Genomic DNA, 20,478 nt, shown 5'->3' on the forward strand with positions numbered 1-20,478 from the left:
TACTTTTATGGTGGTGTCTATTCCCCCCCCTCTTTTAAGACAGGGAATACTTTATTCAAAACCCATCAGAGAAATGGACAACCTGCATCTGTGACAAAGCATTCATGTTTTAAAGCAAAAGTCAGCAGTTGTATATGAACGTATACACTGCTGCATACAAATTAACTGATCCGACTACAACTTTTCAGTGTTTAAAACAGAATAAGCTTCCTTGTAAAAGCAGCACCTTTGTGACATTTTAAACTTTAGTATTCTTCTCCTTCGTCCCTGCCCTCTCCTTCAACAGAATCCACACCCACCACCTCATAATCCTTCTCAAGGGCAGCCATGTCCTCATGGGCCTCAGAACACTCCTCTTCCTCCATCCCTTCAGCCACGTACCAGTGAACAAAGGTATGCTTGGCATACATCAGATCAAGCTTGTGGTCCAGGTGAGCCCAGACCTCAGCAATGGCTGTGGTGTTGCTCAGCATGCACACAGCTCGCTGTACCTTGGCCAGGTCTCCACCAGGCACCACAGTGGGAGGTTTGTAATTAATACCAACCTTGAAGCCAGTGGGGCACCAGTCCACAAACTGGATGGTACATTTGGTCTTGATGGTGGCAGTGGCAGCATTGACATCTTTGGGAACCACATCATCACAGTACAACAGGCAGCAAGCCATGTATTTACCGTGGCGAGGGTCACATTTCACCATCTGGTTGACTGGCTCAAAGCAAGCATTGGTAATCTCTGCAGCGTAAAGCTGTTCATGGTAAGCTTTCTCAGCAGAGATAACAGGGGCGTATGTGGCCAGAGGGAAGTGGATGCAGGGATAGGGCACCAGGTTGGTCTGGAATTCTGTCAGATCGACATTGAGGGCACCATGAAATCTGAGGGAAGCAGTGATGGAGGACACAATTTGACCTATTAACCTGTTCAGGTTATTGTAGGTTGGGTGTTTAATATCAAGGTTTCTGCGGCAGGTGTCATAGATGGCCTCATTGTCTACCATGAAGGCACAATCTTAGTGCTCCAGGGTGGTGTGGGTGGTGAGAATGGAGTTGTAAGCGACCACAGTTGTGGAAAGCTGAGGGGCTGGGTAAACGGAGAACTCCAGTTTGGACTTCTTGCCATAATCAACAGATAGGTGCTCCATCAGCGGGGATGTGAAGCCAGAGCCAGGTCCCCCACCAAAGCTATGGAAAACCAAGAAGCCCTGAAGACCTGTGCACTGGTCAGCCAATTTTCTAATTCGGTCCAGAACCAAGTCAATGATCTCCTTGCTGATGGTGTAGTACCCACGGGCATAGTTGTTGGCAGCATCCTCCTTGCCTGTGATGAGCTGCTCAGGGTTGAAGAGCTGGCGGTAGATGCCAGTGCGAACTTCTTCAATGACTGTGGTTTCCAGGTCTACAAACACTGCCCTGGGTACATGCTTGCTAGCACCAGTCTCACTGAAGAAGGTGTTGAAGGAGTCATCTCCTCTGGTCTTGTCACTTGGCATCTGACCATCAGGCTAGATGCTGTGCTCCAAACAGTAGAGCTCCCAGCAGGCATTGCCAATCTGGACACCAGCCTGGCCAACGTGGATGGAGATGCACTCATGCATGGTTGCTGTTTCCCAGTTCCAAGGAGAAGGTGGAGAAGGAGAGGGAGGTTGTTGCTTCTTACAGCACGACTCTTAGGCGGTTCATGTCAGAGAACCTCATCTATTCCCTTTTTTCAGTTCTGTTAATGTTTGCTTTGTATATTTTTCAGCTCTATCATTTGGTGCATAGATTTTTTTTATGGTTATGTCATCTCTTGTTCTGTTGTAAGCATTATATAGTGACCTTCCTTGTCCTTTGTTATGGTTTTTATGCTGAAATCTATTTTATCAGAGATCAGATGATATGAAAAAGTGAAGGGGGGAAATAAGGTCACTTTCATAGTTAAAAAAGTTGTTTCTACACTCATCATGAAATACAGTGTTGTGAGTGACAGGATAATATCCATACACATACAAGAAAGACCTGTTAATACCACTATCATTCAAATTTATCCCCCAACAACTAGAAGCAATGATGAGGAAATAGATGATTTCTACCAAAATTTCCAGTTAGAAATCGATCAAACATGCAACCACGATGCGTTAATAATAATGGGTGACTGAAATGCAAACATTGGGAACCAGGAAGAAGGATAAGTAGTTGGGAAAACATGGACTTGGTGACAAAAATGAGGCTGGGAATAGAATGATGGAATTCTGCGTAATCAATTATTTATTCATGGCAAATACCTTTTATAAGAAACATAAAAGTAGGTTATACACATGGATTTCACCTGATGGTGTGCACAGGAATCAGATCGATTATATCTATGGAAGGAATAATTGGAGAAGTTCAATAGCAGCAGTGAAAACTAGGCTAGGTGCTGATTGAGGAACAGGCAATCAACTACTCATATCCCAGTTCAAATTAAAGAAAGTTAGATCAAATCCACAGGAATAAAAATTTCATCTTGAGTCTATCCCACCTGAATTTAAAAACCAACTCAGGAACAGGTTTGAGGCCTTGAACACCAAATGAGCTGTGGGAGGATATCAAGAATTTCATCCATGAAGAATGTAAAAGGTCATAACAAAGATGAAGGAAGAAGAAAAGGCCAGAATGGATATCAGAAGGGACTCTGAAAATTGAACCTAGAATCCAAAGCAAAGGGAAGAAATCAAGAAGTTAAGGACCTGAATAGAAGATTTCAAAGGGCAGCTTGGGAAGACAAAGCAAAATAATATAATGAAATGTGCAAGGAGCTAGAGTTGGAAAATCAAAAGGGCCGAACTTGCTCAGCATTTTTTAAGCTAAGGGAACTAAAGAATAAATACAAGCCTTGAGTTGTAATACTTAAGAATGCTATGGGTAGAATACTGAATGATCCAAGAAGTATTAAAAGAAGATGGAAGGAGTATAAAGAGTCACTGTACCAAAAAGAATTAACACAGAAGAATTTCATGAACCATCATATGAACAAGAGGCAATGGTGATGAAGGAGGAGGTGCAGGCCACTGGACTAGACAAAAAATAAGTCCCCAGGAATTGATGGAATACCAGTTGACATATTTCAGCAAACAAATGCTACACTGGATGTACTCACTAGGTTATGCTAAGAAATCCAGAGGACAACCATGTCCAACTGATGGAAGAGATCTGTATCTCTTCCCAATTAAAAAAAAAAAAAAGGTGACCTGATAGAGTGTGGAAATTATTGAACAGTATCATTAGTATCACATGCAAGCAAAATCCTGCTGATGATTGTCCAAAAACGACTGAAACAGTACATTGACAGAGAACTACCAGGAATACTAACTAGGTTTAGAAGAGGCCATGGCACTAGAGATATTATTGCCAGTGTCAGATGGATCTTGGCAGAAAGCAGACCATACCAGAAGAATGCCTATCTGTGTTCTGTTGACTAATCAAAGGCTGGGTGGATCACAACAAATTGTGGGTACAATTGAGGAGAATTGGAATCCCAGGACACTTGATTGTGCTCATATGAAACCTATACTAAGACCAGGAAACAGTCCTCAGAACAGAGCAGGGAAACACGGCATAGTTCAAAATCAGAAAAGGAGTGTGTCAGGGATACATCCTGTCTCCATACCTTTTAGTTTATATGCAGAACAAAAATCTTTATGCCAAGAAAATAAATAAGTCTCTCTTGGAAAGGATAAAACCAAGTTTCCCCTTGGAGAGTAGGATTTTGAAACTTTGCCTTACCTAATTTGGGCACGTGGTCAGTAGGGATTGGTCCTTGGAGAAGACATCATGCTTAGAGGGATGGAGGGACAGTGCAGGAGAAGCCCCCAGATGAAATGGGTTGCTGCAGTATCTGGGTGGAGGGGTTGGATATATGTGTATCAGAGTCAGTGAGACTGACTCAGGACAGGGCAGGTTTCAGAGCTGATGTACATAGGTTCACTATGAGTCACAGGTGACTCAACGGCACATAACAATATCACTACTCCTATTTTTTTTTCTGGTTGCTATTTGGTATATTTTTTCCTCCACCCTTTTCTTTTTAATGTTCCTTTTTCTTTACTTTTCAGGTGTGTCTGTTGTAGGCAGCATATTGATCAGTTTTGTTTTTTGATTCGTCTGTAATATTGGTGCTCCTGGCACAGGACAGTCATGTGGCAGCAGGGAAGTTTGGTCTTCACACAGCAATGCAGTCTAGTGCAGTGGCATGGTCTGTTGATAATGCACATATTCTAATCAAGATGAACTGAATCTACTTTTTTGGGTTTTTTTAAAATTATCGGTTTGCATGCAATTCATATACATTATATTATATATAATTAATTACTATTGATCTATGCCTATTATCCACCTGTCTCTTGGAGTCCTGATGGAATTTTTGTTATTTCTTCACCCACCCCACCCCTGCCACTAACTTCTACTATCTTAGTGTCTCCTCCTCTTTCCCCTTTCATTGCCTTCCATCTCTCCCGCTTTTACTTTTGAATTTTTATACATACCTGCCTCATTATCCTCCAGTTTTCACAGTCCCATATGACCCAGGTATTCAGCTATTAGGACTATATCCCAAGGAAATCAGAATTGATTGATGAATGAACATATGTACACCTATGTCTACTTGTGTGTGATTTAATACTGTTTTTCATTTTCAGGTAAATTTTCTAAGCACGTAAGATTATGGGATTTGGTGGTATATGTGTGTTTATTTTTAAAGCATTTGTAACAGCAAATAACCTAAAGTTGACAACTCATACCTGCTCAGTAGTACTACTGAAGGAAGACCTGGCAACCTCCTTCTGTGGAAATCACAGTTCTACCGTACGTAGCACAGGAGGTCACCATTAGTCATAACTGATTCAGTAGTGGGTGCATGGCATGATATATTACTGTGTTGTGTTTAGAAATTAAGGTCAAGAAAAACATTTGCTTCTCACAAAATCTTCACATTGATCCTATAAATTCCAAACTGTAGGGGAGAATATGGCCTTCAAGAATACAACAGAAAAATTTGAGTCTCATTACTTTTGCTTTGCCGTTCTCAAGTTACAGACAGAAAATAGTCCCCAAAGAGTTGGCAGCTTCCGGCGTGACCAAAAAGAAGGCAGTGCCCAGCCCTCTCCACATCACGCAGGCCTCCGTGTGCCTCACAGCCTGGGTATGTGGTCCTGCTCCAAAGAGGAAGCTGTTGCCTTCGAAGACCAGCCACTGTCCAAACTGAAGGAGTCAGACCGGTGCTCAGCCAGCGAGAACCTCTACCTGGACGCATTGTCACTGGATGAGGAGCCGGAGGAGCCTCTGCCCCATCGACTGAGCTTCAGGAGGTGCCTCCCTGAGGTCAGAGCTTAGTCCACCCCAGCTCCTTACAGCAACATGGCACTTGGGCAGTGCCCATTGCTAGTTTTAAGGGCCCTAGCTCTCAGTTTAGTAAAATTGAACTCAACACTTTTGGGATTTTTGTATGCCCTTACCCTGAATTCCTCCATGCTCCATGATTTTTGTTTTGATCTTGATTTTGACAGCTGTCCCTTCTGATTTAGAAATAACTGGTGTGGTGTCCTAGATAGTAGGTCATATCTCACAAGTGATTGTGTCCAGCAAAACATGCAGTAGTTTGTTGTGTACCATGGAATCAGAATCAACCACAGCGACCCTGCAGAGGCAGCTAATTACATAGGAGGAGATTGTCTGTACTTCTCCTGTGGTGCCTTTGGGTTGACAGTGCAGCTCCTTTCCACTAAGCCACCAGAGCCCCTAAAGCAATATAATAGGAAATTATAATTCTAGGCAATGTACATTTTTCACTTTTTCTTAAAAACTGTAATACATTCTTCTGATTACAGAAAATTAATACCTGTCCCCAAGATCTGCTTTAAAGAAACACCCCAATATCTGAGAGAAGCAAGTACCACTAAACAATGACAGGTTATAAGTAAATGAAGTTTTATTTATTGGGCCTTTTTCTACTCATGCTATTGGAGTCACATCAGATAATCTATTGTTTAAAACCTAGGCAGTACCTTTATATCTTCATCTGAGAGATTTACAGTTTTATTTTGTACTTTTAGCCCTTTGATTCATTTGGGGTTGGTTTTGATATGTGAGGTATGGATCCTGCCTAGTTCTTGTGCACATGAACCCACACTCACTCTTAGGGAGCATCACTGCAGCTTCCCTTCTGTGTCTAGGAGGACATGTGTGCTCAAGCCTGAAGGAGTCGTGACATCTTCTGTAGCAAGGTTCTAGCCAAGGAACACTGCCCCCCCTTTCACTTTCCCTCATTCCAACCCATTTTGTAAAAATTGTCTTCAGAGGGCATATACTACAGCTAGGTCCTTTGAAGAGGCACAGAAAAGCCAGCTTCCTCCTCCATGACTAAGTTTACAGCCAGTTCTTCTCATTTGGACACTCCCTGACTACTGAAGCTACAACCCCTCATCAGGCTGTGGGTGTGGTTTCATTATTGTACTTCCAGGGGCCAAGCTACATTAGCACTCCTGACCCAAACTGCACCTCACAGTCTAGGTCTTTGGTCCTAGGACTCATAGGTCCTAGATGGTGTTTCCATGGGAGAGCAGAGCAAAGCAAACCATTTTAACATATACAAGACTCCAGGGTAACAAAACTGATTCAACTGAACTTATTTCTTCTTTACAGGAAGAAGAAAATCACAAGGGAAATCTTCAAAGGTGAGTAAGATTGTTGGAAATAATAGTAGACTACTGAAGTGAAAAATCTTTTGGTTAAAATATGTTGTTGATGTAGTATCTTGTGATACTCTTGAGAATAGCTTGAAATCAAACTTGGGGATAAGCAGTTGCTTTATTATTATTATTTTCACAAATATATTTATTATTAACAACAAAATGGTAAAATCTGCTGTATTTGTGAGAAGCTTTAGTTCTAGGATGGGGACCTTACAGGTTTAATTGTGGGTATATATGAAGCAATTTTTTGTGTCCACTGGAATCTCTGCCTTTTAATAGAAGGTTTGGGAAAATCCCCTCCTGAAATGCTGTGAGATACTTTATATGCAGTGTCTATAAAAACTACTAGGATAAGATTTATTAAAATAATCGTAGTAGTAATCCTCCCAGCAACTATGAAGCAGTTGATATTGATCCAGGTTCCCATTCCAGTCTCGTTTTCTCTTGTTTTTTTCCATTATCTATCCTTTATCAATATATGTGTGCCATTTCCAATCCCTAAAGTCCCTTCCCTGAGCAGTTTGCCATCTTCAGGTGGCCTCATCCTGGGTTTTCTTATCATATGTCTTGTACCTGTGAATTACTTCCTCATCCTCATCTCGTACTTTCTCAAATTCATCCACCATCGATGCTTTAACACGTCACACTTTACCCTATGAGCTTGAGTTTTCTGTGGTCAATATCAGCCCTTGGGGGCTATCTTTATGTTTCTGGGCTCCAAGGCGAAACCTGAGTCAAACTCACTTGTGCCCCATACTAGCCAGGTGACTTTGGGTCATTTACTGAACTGCTTTGTGTGTGAGTTTCCACATCTGTAAAAGAGGCTCTTGAATGTTTTTAGTAACTTAGCATATGTTAAGATACATAAAGCAATTGCTTAAATACCTATTGCTTAAATACCTAATTGCTTAAATACCTATTGCTGTTGTTGAGTACCTTTAGTCAGAATCAATCCATAGCTGTCTCTCCAGTGGGTTTTCAGAGACTGTTAATCACCCAGGAGGAAATTGCCCATCTTCGCAGAGCAGTTGGTGGATTTGAACCTCATGCCTTCAAGATTGCAGTGTGATTTCCTACCACTAGGCCACCAGGGCGGCTCACACAGCACAAATATCAAGTAGAATTTAGCCATTAGTACGCGTTCCCTTTTCCTCCTTTTCATAGCATTAATCACATCAATATCTCAGTGGGAATGTTCTTTTAAAAAATAATCACACACACAGTTTTCATCAATGTAGTTTTAACTCATGTGTCCAGGTAAAATTGTGTGCCTTGGGGCTTTCAGGCTAATTTTTAGGAAGTAGGTCTCAAGCTTATCTTCCAGGATATCTCTGAGTAGCCCTGACCCCAGCAGCCTAGTATGTCAGTCATGCACATCCAGGGACTTAAGGATTTATAGCAATCCCCTTGTACCACCTACAACATTACCTTTCTCTGTCTCCTCCTCACTGTAGTGCCTTTTTAATTTTTTAAATCTTAAGTACATCTGTAGGATGTGTGTGTGTATCTTGCTTGTTTATAGTTTCTCTTTGTGTATAGCCTTTGTCTGTCAGTTTGCAGTACAAGATGGACTTGCAGGTTGCTCTTATGCTGGAAGCTATGCCACCAGTGTTTCAAATATCAGCAGGGTCATCCATTGTGGAGAGGTTTAAACAGAGCTTCCAGCCTAAGAAGCAGGATTGGCCATCCACTTGTGAAATAAAACATCTTCAAAAACCCTATGAATAACAGAGGAATATTACTAGAGATAATACTAGAAGTAGAGCCTCCCAGAATGGAAGACACAAAAAAATGAATAGAAATGGCTTCAGGTATCCATTAATAATTGGAACATGGAATATATGAAGTATCTAGGCATTTCTAATCTAGGAATATTGAGAGTTGTAAAAAAATGAAATGGAATGCATAAAGATTGACATCCTAGGCTTAGTGAGCTAAGATGGACTGCTATTGGACACTTTGAATCTGGCAGTCATATGATACCAGGCATGGCAAATGGAGCAAGAATGATGTTGTATTCATAATCAAAAGGACATTTCACAATCTGTCCTGAAGTAAAATACTGTCCATTTGCATACAAAGAAAATCTGTTAGTGCAACTGTTATTCAAATATACACCCACCACTAGTGCCTATCAGGATCCAGCCCCAATATATCGAAACAGTTCCGCTGAGAGAAGGGACGAGGATGAAATGAAGACGCAGAGAGGCTAAATGCTGATGATGAATAGCAAACCTTTATTCTCTAGACCAAGTATATATATATTTCTAGAAAACCATCTGCAGTAGCAATCGCATTATCTCTTTCCATCAGAGATGTTAACTATCAGGTCAAACATTACCTCTCACAGACCTCAGCACAATGCAAAGATGTTTTCCAGCATGCCTTATTGAGTGCTCTAAGAAACAAAGAGTTTCGGTAGATAACATTCCCTAAGGTCTGAGACCTTTGGTCACTCTTAATCATTAACATCCTACTTCCTTGAGTTGTTAATTGCCAAGCAGATTTTCTAGCCAAGATGGAGTTAGTCTTGCTGGCTTCACAGTACAGGGCTAAACTTGCTTTACAAGTTAGCCAGGCCCCTGACAAGTGCCAAAGATGAAGAAATTAAGAACTTCTAGCAAATTTGTAGTCCAAAATTGATCAAATATGCAATCAGGATGCATTCATTTGGTGACAGGAATGCAAAATAAAGAAAGGAGGAAGACAACAAAGGAAAATACAGACTGAGTAACATAATTGAGGCTGGAAATAAAATAATTGAATTTTGTAATGATTTATTCATTGCAAGTATGTATATAAAAAACATAAACAGTAGCTATCCACATTTACTTTACCTAATGGACTACACAGGAATCAGATGGACTGTACCTATCAGACACCTGGAAAACCTAGTATCAACAGTCAAAACAGGGCTAGTGGCTGAGACTATCAGTTATTCATGTGCAAGTCTGATAGAAGCTGAAGACAGTTAAAACAAGTCTACAAGAACCAAAATACAACCTCGAGTCTATCGTGCCTGAATTAAAAACCACCTCAAGAATTGATTTTTGATGCATTGAACCCTAATGATCAAAGACCAGGTGAGTTGTGGGATGACATCAAGGCTATTATCTGTGAAGAAAGCCAAGACAGAGGACAAAGAAAAGACAAAATGTTTGTCAGAAGAGACTGAAAATTGTACCAAAATGTAGAGAGACTGAAACAAATGGAAGAAATGCTACAGTAAAATAGAGGAAGATAAAGATTTCAAAAGGCAGCTCCAGAAGAGCAGTTTTATATTGAAGGTGCAAAGAGCTAAAATTAGAAAATCAAAAGAAAAGAATACCCTCCGCATTTCTCAAGTTAAAGCAACTGAACAACAATTCAAACCTCAAGGTGCAACACTGAAGGGTTCTATGGGCAAAATCTTTAGTGATACAAGGAACATGGAAGGAATACACAGAATCACTGTGCCAAAAAGAATTGGTTGGCATGGAACCATTTTAAGAGGTAGCATATGATCAAGTGTGTGTATGGGCTGATTGGATTTGCTAGATTTGACTAACAGTGAGCTGTGGGTGGGAAGCCACTTGTTTAGAGTCAACAGGACCTGGTGAAGGGGCTTGGTATTTAAAAGTTAGTTGGTGTTAATTGTGTTTGGGACTAACATTCTTCTAAGTTGCACAGCACTGGTCTGTCAATTTGCTGTACTGAGGTAACTTGGGGTTGCTGTGGGCAGTGTTTGGTGGCGCTCCCAGATTAAGACAGGCTTGGAAGCAGGAGTGACATCCATTTCCTAAGCAACATGGCTCCAGAAACTCTATGAGCTTTGAGAAACAATGATAGTTATAAAACCACGCTCAGGTCTTTTGTTCATAGGGTCACTATGAGTGACCTTCAACTTAGATGGCATTTAACAACAACAACATATGATCAAGAACCAGTGATAAGGAAGATGTTCAATTTCCCTGAAGACATTAGAAAAAGAAATAAGGCATCAGGAGTTGAAGGAATACTAATTGACGTGTTTCGACAAACAGATGAAGCCTTGGGCATGCTCGCTAGTCTATGCAAAGAAATTTGGAAGGTAGCTGACTGGAAGAGATCCATATTTGTTCTGCAGAAGGAACAGATGCAACATGAGGGTGGCCAAGTCTGACATCTACCCACTTCATAAAGGGGACCTGTCCTTATTAAAAAATATATCCATAGCAGTAAACAAATAGCTGCTTAGTCAGACATGTGACCCTCTATGCTCTTGCATCTATTTCTACCAATCATTGGGTCAGAGTTCATTGTTGACTCTCAGACTTTACTTACAGTTGTGGGATTTGTGAGGGAGGGAGATTGGGGAGTGAGAGAGGCAAAGAATAGCCCCGTACACGTCCAAATTTAGTCCACCAGTCCCAAGCCAGATTAACAGCAAGATTCAAGTCTTCAATTAGTGCAAGCCCAGGTTTCATTTCAACAGCACAAATGTAAGAAGCCTCTGGGTTTCTCGAGCATCCAACAAACTTTGCCTTAGGGCAGTTACTAGTCAGCTTTTACAGGTTTCAGTTCAGCAAGCAAAACCTTTAGCTGTGGCTACATCTCCAGTGTTCCTCTGATTATATCTTCCCACCGTCTCTTCACAGCAGTGCTACTAATCTCTTCACCTTCTCTCCACCACCACCATCACCATCACCAGGGTGCCTCACAGTGTAGAAAGCTCTCTCTTATTTTGGTCCCATAGTGGTTGATTTGCAAGACCATGATCATTTCCCCCTAAATGGGGACAATGGCTAGAAAAAGCCAATTTTCAAGGGTTCTAACACCCTAGTTCCCATAAAAAAAAAAGGAGTGCTCCAATAGAATGTGGACATTATCAAATAACATTAATATCACATGCAACTTCTTGTTCAAGATTAGTTCAAGCTGGACTCAGAAGAGGCTTTGACACAAGGGATAACGCTGACAGCAGATTGATCTTTGCTGAAAGACATTTATATGTGCTTTATTGACTATGAAAAGGCATTTGGCCGTGTGGATTGTTACAAATTTTGGCTAACATTGAGAAGAATAGGAATCCCAGAACACTTAACTGTACTTGTGCAAAACCTGTACCCAGACCAGGAATCAGTTGTCCAAACAGAACAAGGGAACATAGCATAGTTTAAAATCAGAAATGATGCATGTCAGAGTTATATTCTTTCTTCATACATATTCAGTACATATGCTGAGCAAATAATTTGAGAAGCTGGACTATATGAAGATAAATGTGGTATCAGGGTTTCAGGAAGACTCACCACAACTTGATTTACACAGTTGTCACAACCCTACTTGCTAAAAGTGAGGAGGACTTGAAGCATTTAGTGCAGATCAGATCATAACCTTCAATATGGATTACATTTCAACCTAAAAAAAAATCTTCATCTCTAGACCAGAAAGCAACATCATGATAGATGGAGAACAGATCAGAGTTGTCAAGGATTTCATTTTACTTGGATCCATAGTCAACATTCATGGTAACGTCAGTCAAGAAATCAAAAGACATGTTGTGTAAAGGTAAATCTCTTAAAGACCTTTATAAAGTACTAAAAAGCAAGGATGTCAATTTAAAGACTAACATTCACTTGATCCAAGCCATGGTCATTCACTTGCTTCTTATGCATATAAAAGTTCAGCAGTGAATAGGGAGGACATTAAAAAAACAACAACAACAAAAAACACACAAACCCAAACAAACAAGCAAACTCACCCATGCCTTTGAATTGTAGTGTTGGAAAAACATATGCCATGGACTGCCAAAAGAACAAGCTTGGCCACCTTGGAGGAAGTGCAGCCAGGGTGCTCCTTAGAGTTAAGGGTGGTGAAACTTCATCTCACATACTTGAGGTATGTTTTTAAGAGAGGCCAGACATCATGCTTGGAAAGGTGGAGAGTCAAAAAAAGAAAGGAAGACATACACCCCAAAAAAGATGGATTAACATAATGATAATAACAGTGAGCTAGAGCATATCAGAGATGGTAAGGATGGCACAAAATAGGGCAAGATTTGCTTTTCATAGGGCCATAATGAGTTGACTCAGTGACACCTAACTACAACACAGCAGCTAAATTTCAAACAGGGTCAGAATGTCCAAAGTGAAAAAGCCAACGTGTCCTTCATTAGCCCATTTCTCACTTGCTCCTGACAGAAAGTGTGTGTTGTCTGTCATCTATAAGCACCTTCATATTTTTCAAGTAAACCTGTGTTGTTAGCTTTGTCTTGGGTGGATTAACAAGTGACTTGAAGCCCCCAACAACTCCTCATCTCACTGCTTCCTGGGTACAGAGAAGACAGTCAGGAAACTTGTCAAAGTGAAATTCATTGGATTAAAGTGCTACTATGGTGAGAAATAGACGTCCACAGAGAACTGAAAACAGCTTACCAAAACTGGCTGTACTTTTCATCTTCCATAGTGTTTCTGCCTCTGAGGGAATTTTTCTCTCGTCCAGGAATAAAGGAGAAGAAAGAACAAAAAGACTTGACTCTAAGGAAGGTAGCAGAGGGAGACAAGCTGAGCCCTTTGGTAAATTGGGAAAGGGCAAGATAGCTTTTTTGTTGTTTTTGCTCAGTAAGATTAGAAATTATTTGCAATCTGATCGAATTTCCACTTTCCTCCTATCTTCCCCATCTATCATTTTATTTTTAAAGACTCTTAGTATTTAAACAAACAGAAGATGAGACCAGAGGATAAAGAGGCTTTAGTCTGTATTTCTCAGTGTTGAAATGTCTGTCAGGATTGCGAGCACTGACCTCATCCATGGAAACAGCAGGTTCACAGTTCCAGTGCCAGTGGCCCTGTCATCACTTGGCAGGGACCCCAAACCAGATCTGGAACCCCGACGTCTTCTCTTCCCAGAAACACTAAGCTTGAGCTAAACATGAGCATCTTCCCAGGGTGAGGTGGGGTTGGACTGACTGCTCAGCCCCACCTCTTGGCTTGTTTCCTTAGTGTTTGAGTCGAATATATTGAATTCTTACCAATTCAAAACTGTGAGAACAGTTCGAGGGTCACAAGAAATCCGTACTGTTTCTGTAGGTCAGTCCATGAGTAGAGAATGTTCTCAGATTTCAGCAGGCGGTGTGGATAAGGGACTCCCTCGTCTGCAGGGCTCATGGCCCATGTAGTGTCCACAGTGGTTTGGGCTCCAGATGGGCATGGGACATGAGCAACAGGAATCCAGCAGGCTCACATTCTCTCCCCTTTCCCCAGGGCAGTGTCCGTGACCTCCATGTCAGAGTTCCAGCGCCTGATGGACATCTCTCCATTCCTGCCTGACCAGAGTCTTCCTTCGATGGACAGCAAAGAGGATATCACCCCTCCCCTGTCTCCTGATGACCTCAAGTACATTGAGGAGTTCAACAGCAAAACCTGGGACTACAGCCCCCCCAGGGACCATAGTAGTGGGGGGCAAGTGAGGCACCCAGAGCCCTGGATAGACAGGACCGAGATCGGACACGTTGGGGCTGACACCGGATCAGATTCATTCCCAAATTCATCCTGGTACCTCACTACAAGTGTTACCATGACAACAGACACCCTGACCCACCCTGAGCACTGCCAGAAGCAGCTGGGACACAGCCATGTGGTGGCAGAGAGGTCAGGCGTGCGTGTGCTGCACAGCCCCCCAGCCATGCATAGGTTTGATGGACCTGCAGCCTCAGGCAGTGAGGAGTGCAGTTCAGGGGAGCCCGAGTTCCCCTTCCCCACAGGCAGAGCCAGGGGAAGCCCAGCAGAACATGCATTTGGCCGGTGGCCTTGTGACCTCCCCAGACACCCCCAGGACTATGTGGAGGGCCGGCTTTGCTCCCTTGAGGGCCCGCTCTGCACTTCCCTGAGCTTTAACACCCCGCTGCACAGCCTGGAGATGTCTAAGAACATGAGCGATGACATGAAGGAAGTGGCCTTCTCTGTCCGAAGTGGCATCTGCCCTCAGGTCAAGGACATGGCCTGCCAGACCAATGGGTCCCGGTCTACTGGGACGCAGACCATTCAGACCCTCAGTGTTGGCCTGCAGACTGAAGCCCTGCGTGGGGGTGTCACCAGCAGTCCCCACAAGTGTCTCACCCCTAAGGCGGGGGGTGGCACCACTCCAGTGTCCTCACCTTCCCGCAGTCTGAGGAGCAGGCAGGTGGCCCCGGCCATTGAGAAGGTGCAGGCCAAATTTGAACGCACTTGCTGCTCTCCCAAGTATGGCTCCCCAAAACTTCAGAGGAAACCCCTCCCCAAAGCCGACCAGCCAAATACCAGGATCTCAGCAGGGCTACTCCAGAAGGGCTGCAGCGAGTCTGCCTGGGCACGCTCCACCACCACAAGGGAGAGCCCAGTGCACACCACCATCAACGATGGCCTCTCGAGCCTCTTCAACATCATTGACCATAGCCCTTTGGGACAAGACCCCTTTCTAAGGGGTCCACGGGTCGGAAACCAGTCCCGTTCACTGGACACCCGGCCAGAGCTGGGCCTGAGCCAGGAAACAGGCACCAGTTCCAGGGGACGGTCCCCCAGCCCCCTTGGAGTTGGAATGGAGACATTCAGGGATGATGGGGGAGAGGGTACACCAGTGAGGCAGGACCTCTCCGCTCCCCCTGGCCACACGCTCACAGAGAACACTGCCCGCATCCTCAATAAGAAGTTGTTGGAGCACGCCTTAAAGGAGGAGAGGAAACACGTCCCCCAGAGCCCCCCGAGTCTCAGTGGTGATGGCCACACAGGGGAGATGGGCAGAGCTGAGCCAGGGCCCATTGAGGTAATGAGTGCCAAGCGTTCATACCCTCAGCTCACCTACATCGCATATGTTTGAACCCAGAGTTTATGAGTTCATTTGCTTTCAGGAATATGGTTTTATTTACGAAGCAGATTGTACACTGTGAGGGGTTGAGTTTATGGGAGAATAGAACAAGTAGACAAACAAGCTTGCTCTCCTTTTCAAGGAATATGTTTTCTTATCCTCAGACAGTCACAGTAGATCCATTTGCCTGTTTTATTTGGGCGTTTTGTTCTAACCTACCCCGTTTCTGTATGAATCTGTGTCCAGGGTAGGGTGGTGAGAGAGAGCTATGCCAGAATCTTGTCTGGTTTCCTGGATACTGCAGGCCTTGACAGGTGACAGAATATGAGTTGAATTAGAGAAGGTTTGGCAGCCTCTGGAAGTTAGCACGTCTCAGAACAGGTGGATAACAGAGCTGGATCTGGTTCAGAATGGCATTCTAATGTGTCACTGATCACATAGCTTTGTGCTTCTAAACCACCTAGCATTAAAAGCAGATGGAACAGATGACATCAGAAGTTCTGCTTTAAAAAAAAAAAAAAAAGAAGTTCTGCTTTAAGTGGGTTAAATCCTGGTATGCTAGTCTTAAGGTCAGCAGCTCAAATCCACCATCCACCTCAATGGAAGAAGATGGGGCAGTGTGCACTTCTGCAAAGGCCACAGTCTCAGGAACCCTGTGGGCCATTTCTGCTCTGTCCTGTATGGTTGCTCTGAGTTGTAATCGACATGATGACAGTGGTGGATTAGCATTATTATGAATCAGTCAATTTTGATTTCTGTTTTGATGCAGATCTACATGAATATTTACACCAGGAGTCTACTTAAAAAATAAAATTCCCATGCAAATTCTGGACTTGAAAGTCAGGGGGGATGCTGACCTCACATTCACACGGTGCTGGAGGGACATGGGTCCTGTTGATGTTCAGTAACTGATCCTGTGTGTGGTCTTGGCTATGAACTCTTAACTCACTAACAGCCAGGATGAGTAGACATCACACTAAGTCAAGGGTGAGGCCCTGGAAAATTATGCCAGTGACCCCCACACTGGCTAGACAGTTGTGGAGAGGAAGGCCTGGAGAGGAGGAGGATAAACAAGCTCTAGCAGCTATGGCGGGGGTGGGGGGGGAGAGGAGGGGCTGTCAACTGATTTGCTTCCTACTCCATATTTCCCCATAGGGGACAAATCATTTGTTCCCCAACCCACCAAGGAATAGTTAACCCAAGGGAAGCAATCTGAATCTAAGAAATTGTCAATGACTTAGAGAAGTCTCAAATTCATATAGTTTAGCTTGATCCATAGTATTTGTGACAGATGCCACAAATAATATTCTATGAGAATGTGTATCAGTTCTCTATGGCATCCCTGTAACTGATCTGGAGTTCTGCATCAATTGCAATGTTTGTTATAGCATCACAATGGAGAAATTAACCAACAGGTCAAGTTGTCACATGTCATTGGTTGCCTGACCTTGTCTGTCAGCTTCTAAAGCTTTCTCCATTAGAAAACCCTATTTCTTAGAATTGTTCCACAGTCTCCAACATGAGCCATGGAGCCAAAGGACTTTGCTGCAGCCCATTTGGGATCCTCCTGTTTTAACCACAGCCGCTGGGCTTTTCAGGTCACATTTTCACATGCTTTGGCACATTTGGGTCTGTTGCTGCTAGTTAGCCATATTGACAGGGCTGACTTGTCTGTTCTTTTGGCAAACTATCAGGTCTTGGTCAAGAGCTGCTGCTTATCCTTCTTCAAAAATTCCTATCATTTATCCAGTTCAAACAGAATCAAAACCAGTGTTTCCACTCCACACTTTCCATGCTGGCTTTTAAAAATGGAATCCTAATAGTTTATAACCTTAATAAGCATTCCCCAGCCCTGCTCACCAGCTGTCTTCCCAGGCGTGGGCCTCACACCCTCCCTTATTGTGTTCCTTGCCCTACATAAATGTGGCAAAACCCTTCCTGTCATCCTCCTCCTCCTCACCATCTTTGTTCTCATTCTCTTGATTCGTGTCCTGCTTGCCTTTTGCTTGGAGTTCTGCAGTAACCTCCAGATTCTTTTTCCTCTTCCCCCCCCCATCTCTATCTTCACACTATAATCCAACATACAGTTGCTCAAGTCATCTCATGAAAAGATTACTGTGATTATTTTTGCTTCATTTTCAAAACACTTTCAATGGTTCTCCAGGTTTCTTAGCTTATACTTTAACAGTTCTGTGAAATGCCAACTCTACCTCCTCTTACTTCCCTCCAACTTTTCTGTTTCATCAATATAAGGCTATCTTCAAAGAAAGCATGTCCTTTTTTTTTTAAGCATGTCCTTTCTTAACTTGGTGCTTTTGATTAAGGTTCAAATGCTGAGGTCAGATCAAACTTTGTCCTTCCTCATATCTGAAAGCTCCCACCTGTTCTTTAATACTGTATCTGTGACTCATACAAGATTTATCACTTTTACTTCTACTGGACTGAATAATATTCCCAACAGGGACTACATCTTTTTATTTCCCTGGTGCCTTAATGGATATTCACTAAATTAAAGTGAATCATAAAGAATTGTTTGATTGCTCTCTCAGCACTTCATTTTCAGAGCCTTTGCTGGAGCAAAGACCCTAAATTTCAATAGGAAATACAATGGTGGTTTTCAAAACATCATCTGAGGGAGAGCTGCATGACACATATCCTGCCTGCAGTTCAGAGATTAATTGGATAATGTGGGGCTTACCTTTATTTTCATTTCAGCTTTTTGTACTTCTTTTTTTCAAAACTATAGTGAGTCAGTTCATATTTAATATATTTGCTCTTTATTGGCTCAATTTCATATACTGATTCAACTCATATTTCTATATGATCAGCCTTCTTGTACCCACATTATTAAAAACTACCTTGTCATGCCAATTGCATTTTAATCACTCCTGACATAGCCAGCTATTCTCAGTGTTTTTCCCAGCACTAGTGTCAGCGATATCCTTTCCCACTGATATAACCCACAGTAAGCTTTAAGACCTGCTCCCCAAATTCTCATCATCCACTGAGTCTAAACAAGATCAAAACTAGAAGTAAGTCTCAAAGAATCTATTCAGTATCTCCATGTAATTCTACAGGCCTTTGGAAAATATCACCCATTGTTTATAAATCTTCAATGCATTTTCAAGTCATAAAAATGTAATGTAAAACTTGCTAAAATGCCTGACTTGCTCAATTTAAAATTCTTAAGTATCTAGCATATACACTCTTTCCTTGAAGAGAAATACTTTTTTTTCCTTCACAGCCTTCCATCAGCATAGTCACCTCTTTTTTGTGTTTGTGAGCCCTCCTCTGTGAAGCCACTCTGCAGCCCAGCTTTTGACCATGGGTGGGTGCCTGCATGCACAGATGTTTCCAGGGCAGCATCCCTAATCTCAGGCTGAGAGACCCTATAGGGACCTCAGCATATCTAGGGATGTGATACTTAACAGTTCATTATCACTTTGATTGCTGCCTGCTCCTAATACGTACTTGAAAATAAGTAAGACTTGAAACTTTGAAATCTAACTCTACTTCTCACCAAAACATGCTTTCTGCATTCAGCGTTTTCCAAGTGTGATAACAACAGAACTGTCTTTTCTTATCTAGACCTTGATTTTTAATTTTATTCTGGATGTATGTATTAATTTTCCCTGAGTTTTTTCTAGCTTTCCCAACCTTTCAAATGGTTCTACACACAGAAACAAGAACCTTCCTCAAGCATCATTCAGATCACATCCCTCTCCTAATCTGGAATGTGGTTGCCACGTAACCTCATTATTGCTATTAGGTACTGTCAAATTAATTGTAACTCCTAGCAGTTTTGTGAACAATAGATCTTAACCTTGCCCTATCCTATGCCATCCTCAGCATCTCTGATATCCTTGAGCCTGGTTAGTAACCATGTCCAGTTCATCTTGTTGAAAGTCTTCCTCTCCTACATCAACTCTCCACCTTTTCCAGCATGATGGTTTTTATCCAGTGACGGGACCTTCCTAACAGCATGTCGAAAGTATGTGGGAGGAATCCTCCTCATCCCTACCTCCAAGAAGCAATGTGGTTACACTTTCTCCAAGACAGACTTGTTTGTTCTCTTGGCAGTCCACGGGATATTCCATACTCTTCACCACACCTCAAAAGCTTCAGTGGTCCTTCTGTCATCCTTAGTCTGCTGTACGTTCTTCCTCCATCTCCTCTAAGAGCCACCCTAATTGATCATGTTTATCTTGCTCCTGTGTCTAATTATACTCAAGTTGATTTGTATTTCTATTCTACTTATTCATTACATTTATTTAAGAATGTTTCAAATTACTCCCAAAGTTTTTTATCAAAATAGCATGGTTATAGTATAGAGCCAAAGAATGTTCCATAAGCAATCAAAATAAGATGTACAGAGTCATTAAATCAATCCTTTTTCATTTCTTAAGTAAATAGAGCATTCAGGTACAATGACGTTATGCGACAGGGTGCCATCTAAATCCATATGAAGAAAATGAGGATAACATAAATAATCAAAAAGACAACAAATTAAATTTTTCTGTAATCATCTAGCATATACATTCATTAAGAAATTATCCCAATGGTTATCCAGTTGTCTAGAGTGAATAATGATTTACAGTGGACCAATACACAATAATGGTATTCTCTAGATTATGTTTTGTAAATTATATCCCTGTCCCTTAATTAAAAATCTGAAGCACATACATGTTTAAATAGTTCACAATGCATAAACATATTTAAAAATTTCTAAACTTCCTACTGTAGTTATAAATAAGAATTTCCAATTATATAATGAATAATTATTTTATTGGCAAAGCTATTTTTACTATATGGGTATGCAAATTATGAATTTTTTTTAATTACTGTATTTAGAAAGTTAAAGTATGACTGAAATAAACCCAAAGGCACTTAAAAGCATATGGTATAATTCATGGCATGTTGTGCTGCCAACAAAGGCTGTGTACTTCTGGCAGTTCAAATCCACCAGCTGCTCCTT

At 42.0% G+C, this 20,478-nt stretch overlaps 1 protein-coding gene and 1 pseudogene across 1 annotated transcript in view; one reads left to right on the top strand and one right to left on the bottom strand.

Moving 5' to 3' along the window:
- SOGA2 (SOGA family member 2) overlaps window positions 1-20,478 on the top strand; it is a 200,715-nt gene that overhangs the window by 178,226 nt on the left and 2,011 nt on the right. The window contains exons 11-13 of the mRNA XM_006891415.1: window positions 5,044-5,334; window positions 6,655-6,686; window positions 13,925-15,461. Of these exons, the coding sequence (XP_006891477.1) occupies window positions 5,044-5,334; window positions 6,655-6,686; window positions 13,925-15,461 (1,860 nt within the window). The remainder of the gene's footprint in view (window positions 1-5,043; window positions 5,335-6,654; window positions 6,687-13,924; window positions 15,462-20,478) is intronic.
- On the bottom strand, window positions 246-1,592 carry LOC102872312 (annotated as a pseudogene).

Source organism: Elephantulus edwardii, unplaced genomic scaffold, assembly GCF_000299155.1.
Source record: "Elephantulus edwardii isolate Elephantulus edwardi_28Jun2011 unplaced genomic scaffold, EleEdw1.0 scaffold00097, whole genome shotgun sequence".
In the NCBI taxonomy this organism is placed as follows: Eukaryota; Metazoa; Chordata; class Mammalia; order Macroscelidea; family Macroscelididae; genus Elephantulus; species Elephantulus edwardii.